Below are 6,591 nucleotides of genomic sequence, written 5' to 3' on the forward strand. Positions count from 1 at the left end.
TCCACCCATATATAGATCTCATCTTCCGCCTCCCACCATGCCTTGCAAGCTGGGCCCTGAGCTTCTTTAGCTGTGATTATTCAACGGTGAGCTGTGCTACCCTGCTCTTCTTTCTGCGGGTCCATCTGCACAGCGCAGTCCACTGTCTCTTTAAGTTGCTCCCGCACTGTGCTGACAGCTGCTCCCCCTCCCTCCCTCCCTCCTTCCCTGACTGTGTCTCTCTCTGTGTCTGTCACAGCAGCTCTGCTAGGGACCAACCCTCCCACCGCCATCCCCCCTTCCCTCTCCATCCCCCCTCGCCCCCTGGGGGACCATGAGCCTTCCTCGTGGACACCCAGAGGGATCCCAGCCCCACTGACCCTCCCCATCCTCCGCTCTGCCCTCCTTCCTCCTCCTCCCCCCATCACCCCAACCCTGCAGCCTGAGCGAGATGTTTCACGCCTTGGTAGCAGGGACCATTGTCTTTCCTGGCCTCTTCCTGTTGTCCAAGAACGGCCTCAAGTGGCTACCGGGCCTGCGATGGGAGGAGGCTGACGCGGTCATCATCTCAGCCAGGTAACCACGGATGCAGGAGGGGATGCCAGTAGGAATCTAGCAGTCCAGAGGGTGGGCAGGAAGGAGGGAAGGAAGAAGGCCTCAAGGATGAGCTGCTGGGCACCTGGATTTTTATAGGTTTGTTAGTGTGATGTGGGTGGTTTTAAGGAAAAGAGGGGGACTGTGGGTTCTGGGGAGATGGAATGGGAAGGGAGAGGGATTTTGGGGGGGGGAGGGGGAGTGGTGTCCTCATCCCTAGCAAGCTTTTTGGTAGCTGCAAAAGGAGAGGTTAAAGCTGAAAACCAATTCTTGGACTGACTGGGAATAGAGTAGGGTGCATTGAGTTTCAAACTCTCTTGGACATGTACGGGATCTCTATAAATAGAAAAATGTGCAGGATTTTCTGGGAGAAGCATTATATTAAGGTCGTGAGCTAGTTGATGTTCCTAGGATCCCACAGTGGGAGTGGGATCATTGTAAGAAAAGCGACCAACACAGTGAGAGCTGAAAGGGTGTCACTGCTGTCTCTTGATAACCCAACAGTAGTGATAACTCAAGAATGTCAAGTCTTATCAGGGTATGTTGAGCCTGGGATTGAGGTGTCACCAAATGAGTTATCAGAGCCACTGTAAGTTTATTATGCAGTGAATTAAAGTACCCATAGCTCTGCGTTCCAAAATGGAAATTCTTCTGAAAATATGAGTCTTTCAGGAGGTTAGATGTTCTGTTGGGGTATAGTAAAAGATGCTTTCAAAAAAGTGCCATGTAGTGAAAACCCTGGGGGTGTCTTCTAAGATGAGACGGGGGACACCCAATTGTTCTCATCACTTAGGATGTTTTCTTTTAAGCATGGAAGCCTTTCTGTTAACTGACTTCTGGAATTATTTAAGAATGTAGCAGGGTCAACGGGCAGCTGAACCATTTAGCCATTGGTACTTATCTCCAAATATATCCAGCCAATGACGTTATGGGATGGGTGAAAGATGCGTGGGTTGGAATTAAAGCTGTTGGTCAAGGCTGGCAGTATTCGGGAGCAATTTAATAGTCCAGGCCAGCTCCCAGAATATTAGATTGGGATTGAGAACTACTGTTCTGGCTTCATACCTTCATACCGAAAATGGGAATAGGATGCTAGAATCCAAGATAAAAGGAAGGAGAAACCAGAGTTACTTAAACTTCTTACCATTTCCCATTCTCCTATCACAGACTTGTCTCCTCAGTGCAGGCCATTATGGCTTCTACAGTTGGCTACATCATCTCCACATCCTGCAAGCACATTATCGATGACCAGTAAGTCAGCATTTATGGTGTAATGCCAGGGCAGCACTGTGGTGCAGTAATCTCATTCCCACCCCAACCTCATCTCTACCTTATTTTCTGAGTGCAGCTCAGCCAGCATCTTGGCAAGGTCACACTACTGAGAAACTTGATACCTGCGCCAGGAGTGGCACCAAATTTAGAACAGGATGACAGTGATATGTTCCAAGCAGATGTACCGCAATGAGTAGGCTGGATCAGGAAGCTTGGAGCAGGGCAGAGAGTTTGGGGCCACCAACAGGAGTGCTATGGTCGATAGCAGTGTAGAGTGAAGCACTGGGTTGTGGACCCAGAGAGAGCGTGTTCAGGATGAACACTCTGAAAAGAAGTGTTTCAGGGTTATGGGAGTGGTGGAGACAAGATGCTTTGCATATAAAGATTGCACCCACCACAAAACTTAGTAGAGGTGTTAGGGTAAGTAAGACAGAAGTAGCAGGAGGGCAGATTCCAAGCCTTATTGAACAATAAAGTGCTGTCCATGGTGCTGGGAAAAAAAAAACAACCAATGGGTCTCTGAATTGGTACCCTTTCAGCACCATGGACAGCCTCATTCAAACTACAGCAAGCCTTCCCATTCCGGTCCTGTACTGTATTGCTAAATCCTCATACAATATATGGGAGAGTTGATTTCCACAATATGCGCTGGAAATAAGCTCCAGGATCAGATTTGTCAGTCCCTCTGGCTTCTGGGAGGGCTGCCAGACCTCAGTTTCTGCAGAATCCAATTTGGCAGTAGGGCAGTTCTGCAGGACAAGAAGAATTGGAAACGCAGCACAAGTCCACACTGAGGAATTCTGAGGACAGGGCAGGTAGAGAGGAAGTGTTTGGGGTAGCTGTAAGATATGGCAGGAGTTGTCATTGGATCTATTTCTGTCATATCCTTTCTTGCTTCTTTTTCCCAAGGATGGTTTAGTTTCTCATTAATGAATTTAGTTGGGATTAATTCCCTCCCTGGGCGATGTTAGATAGGCATGTGGGAGCATCAGAGGGAATTAGACCAAAGGAACAGCTGCTTCCATTGCTGATTTGCATTCTGTGTATGTGTAATTAAGCTTTATTGGGCAGCCAGTGACTGGGAACTCCAGGGCCCTTAGGAGAGGAGGAGGTTAAAAACGGAGGGAAGTTGGATTGTTGGGTCCTCTGCCATGAGTTCTGATTGGATATGCACAGAAGGAGGGAGCTATGAGATAAGACTTCTCTTAAGGTTGTAAAAACTGCCTCAGCATTTTTATTTTCACAAAGATATCACAGTGTCTCTTACACAGCAAATCTTCTTCTGGGAAATAATGTCAGGTTTCCCTGGCAACATTTCAACACTTTTGAAGTATCTTCTTTATTGACCCTTATGCCTAAAAAGCAAGAAAGAACACTTCCTATGCAGGTTTTTCAGCATGGAAATCAACTGCTGTACCCATCCTCAAAGTATCCAGCCCAGTCCTCCTAAATGTACTTCAGTCCCAAATGCCCTACTTTTTTTTAGGTCTGGACTCCACAAGGACGTTTGAGCTTAGTATCCTGCATTGCACTGCTGCTTTGGCATTTGGCCTAATCACCTTGCATGGAGCAGAGAGTATCGTCAGCAGAAATGTTTGGGAGACGGGGAGAAATAGCAAAGAGAGCTGAGCAAGGAATTTGATGGTTAAGAAGTTGGGTCCCATCTGTAAAGAAACTCTGTTTTATTTATCTCTATTTCAGCTGCTCTATAGCATTTTCACCAATGAGTCCAGACCAAGACATTCTTTTTTTTAAAACCCCTATATTTTAAGTCATTTTAAGTAGAATGAGACTAAGTTCAATGTTCTGGATCTCGGTATCTTTTTATAGAGTTGGTGGGTTTCTAAGCAAAGTTGAAAGCATGAGCCCAAGGCAGCCAAAGCAGCCAGTTCATAAAGGCCAGGGGGAGTAATATGGTAGGATCCGATAAGTAAGGTGGAATTGCTAATAGTATACGTACCCTAGGTGCAGCAGTGTCTGGAATACCTTAGAAATAAGGTGTAAGCTAGTTAAAACTGGAAATAAACCACATTTGCTCCAGGAGGGGAAGGTTGTGATCAGGATCAGAGAGTGAGTGAGTGTGTGTGTGTGTGTGAGAGAGAGAGAGAGAGAGCAAGAGAGAGGGAGAGGGAGAAGGAGAAGGAGGGAGGACGAAGTGAGCAAGGCAGAATCTATGTTACCATTGTCCTTGGGAGTGAAGCACATCATCATGCCATCAATTCCTCATTGATTGTGGCCTTGAGTCTGTTCCAGAGGGGTGGAGAGTGTCCTGCTCTTCCACCCTCTTTGCTCATGGCTCAAGTTATCTGCAGGGATTACTGAGTCTATTAGCTGCTTATATTCCTTTACCCCTTTTCACCTCTTGCAGGCACTGGCTGACTTCCAACTACACCCAGTTTGCAGTCCCTTACTTCATCTACGATATCTACGCTATGTTCCTGTGCCATTGGCACAGGTACCACGTCAAAGGGCATGAATCAAGATGTGTTGAGACCCAGACACTGCACACTGCCATCCGTGCCTACTTGCACAAGGAATCACTGATGGTGATTCACCATCTTTTCATGGTGTTGGTTTGCTTCCCTGTGTCTGTGGTGAGTGGGACTGGAGGGGTGGGGGGTGGGGACAGGTGACCCATGTGCACAGATGAGGATAGGAAGGGAAAGGATGAGCTATTAATCCATGCAGCAGAAGAACCTGCAAATGAGGATGCTGTGCTTTAGAAGATACTGCCCCACCTGCCCAGGTCTGTCATGCTTATCCCTTTCCCCCCTTCAGCTGTGGCGTCAAGGCAAAGGTGACTTCTTTCTGGGTTGTATGTTGATGGCTGAACTCAGCACCCCTTTCGTCTGCCTTGGGAAGGTTCTCATCCTGGTGAGTATCACCTGCGGCTGAGCTTTTTTTAGGGGAACAGAAAGGTTTGGATTGGTTTTTAGCTTGGTGTGCATTACAGGTAGGTAGCCCTCGACTAATAACCAGAGGTCGTCCTCAACTTACATCACATTTGAGCCCCAAATTTTGTGTGGCTAAGTAAGAAATTTGTTAAGTGAGCTTTGCCCCATTTTACGGCTTTTCTTGCTACATTTGTTAAATGAATCACTGCAGTTGCTAACTTAGTAACATGGTTGTTAAGTGAATCTGGCTTCCCCCTTGACTCTGCTTGTCAGAAGGTTGCAAAATGGGATCACATGACCCCGGGACACTGCAACCGTCATAAATGTGAGTCAGTTGTCTAGCACTCAAATGTAAATCACGTGACCATGGGGATGCTGGAAAGGTCTGAAGTGTGAAAAATGGTCATAAGTCACTTTTTTCAGTGATGTTGTAACTTTGAATCCAGAGTTGGTATTCAGCCGGTTCAGACCGGTTCACTCGAACCGGTAGTGGAAATCACGGGTGGGCCTGCCCACACTCTATGCTGTCCTATTTAGGTACGTTTTCAAGCCATGCACATGCGTTCAAGCCATGTGCACAACCAAAGCGCATGCATGGAAAACCAAGGGTATGCATGGATGTGGTGCATGCGAGCGAAGAGGGAGAGCTCACCCGCCCACATTTGCTCACCAGATGAACTGTTGTAGGTCGAGGACTACTTACATTGACTTAGAGACCATTCAAAGTTATAACCGTGCTGAGAAAATGACTTACAATCATTGCATCATCCCCACAGTCACATGATCATAATTCGGGCTCTTGGCAACTGGCATGTATTTACGATAGTTGCAGTGTCCTGGAGTTGTGTGATCGCCATTCGCAACCTTCCCAGCTGGTTTCCAGTTACATAAAGTCAGTGGGGAAAAACGGATTCCCTTAATGACTGTGTCATTCACTTAACAACCGCAGTGATTTTTTTAACAATCATGGAAAAAAAGGTTGCAAAATGAGGTGTGACTCACTTAACAACCCCCTTGCTTAGCAACAGAAATCCTGATCCCAATTGTGGTCATAAGTCAAAGGCTACCTGTATAAGTTTTATATATTGATTGTTTGGTTTGTGGACATTTTAGATGGTGTTTTAATTGATTAGATGCCAAGAGTTGGTAGGGTAATATGGGAGACCATATATAACTACTCTGTTTCCCTGAAAATAAGCCCTCCCCCGAAAATATTGCAACACAGCAGCATCCATGAGGTGACCATGCTCACCAACTCCTGCACCTCAAAAATAATAAGACCTCTCCGAAAATAAGGCCAAGCACTTTTTCTGGAGGTCAAAAGAAAATAAGATCCTGTCTTATTTTCGGTGGAAACGTGGTAAATAAAGACATAATGGAAAGGTGGAAGAGTTAGCCAACCTGACCTGCATTTGCCTTTCAACCCTCTTTTTTCCCCTCTCTCTGCAGTACAAGCAGCAGCACACCCTTCTCCACAAGGTGAATGGCATGGCCATGCTAGTCACATTCTTCTTCTGCCGAATCCTGCTCTTTCCATATATGTACTGGGTATATGGGCAGTATGCTGGCTTGCCCTTCTACCGTGTACCCTTCTCCATCCCTGCTGAGTACAACTTGGGATCGGCCATCCTCATGGCTCCCCAGATATACTGGTTTGGCCTCATCTGCCGCGGAGCTTTCCGTGTCTTCCGTGCCCGGGGTACCACCAAGGAACAAGTATTGCGAAATGGGCACAGGATGGATAGCCAGGCACAGGACTAATGGCTCTCTTGCCCCCTCCCTCAGCTGCAAATGGACAAGCCGCCTTTCCCACCATGACTTATTTATTGGGGTGATGGGAGGGAGTGGGGAA

At 46.9% G+C, this 6,591-nt stretch overlaps 1 protein-coding gene across 1 annotated transcript; it reads left to right on the plus strand.

The window, feature by feature from the left end:
* Nucleotides 1-430: 430 nt before the first annotated feature.
* Nucleotides 431-6,591, plus strand: TLCD3B (TLC domain containing 3B). Its single transcript, XM_032238206.1, has 5 exons — nucleotides 431-555; nucleotides 1,741-1,824; nucleotides 4,214-4,439; nucleotides 4,624-4,719; nucleotides 6,189-6,591. Exons 1-5 carry the CDS (start codon nucleotides 431-433, stop codon nucleotides 6,498-6,500), a joined length of 843 nt encoding a protein of 280 aa, XP_032094097.1. The 3' UTR covers nucleotides 6,501-6,591.

Source organism: Thamnophis elegans, chromosome Z (genome assembly GCF_009769535.1).
Source record: "Thamnophis elegans isolate rThaEle1 chromosome Z, rThaEle1.pri, whole genome shotgun sequence".
In the NCBI taxonomy this organism is placed as follows: domain Eukaryota; kingdom Metazoa; phylum Chordata; class Lepidosauria; order Squamata; family Colubridae; genus Thamnophis; species Thamnophis elegans.

Excerpts from the sequence above, each read along its gene's own strand:
- TLCD3B (XM_032238206.1), top strand. The coding sequence starts at position 431 with ATGTTTCACGCCTTGGTAGCAGGGACCATTGTCTTTCCTGGCCTCTTC. Across the intron at positions 1,825-4,213 it reads AAGCACATTATCGATGACCA|GCACTGGCTGACTTCCAACT; the intron begins GTAAGTCAGCAT and ends CACCTCTTGCAG. Across the intron at positions 4,720-6,188 it reads TTGGGAAGGTTCTCATCCTG|TACAAGCAGCAGCACACCCT; the intron begins GTGAGTATCACC and ends CTCTCTCTGCAG.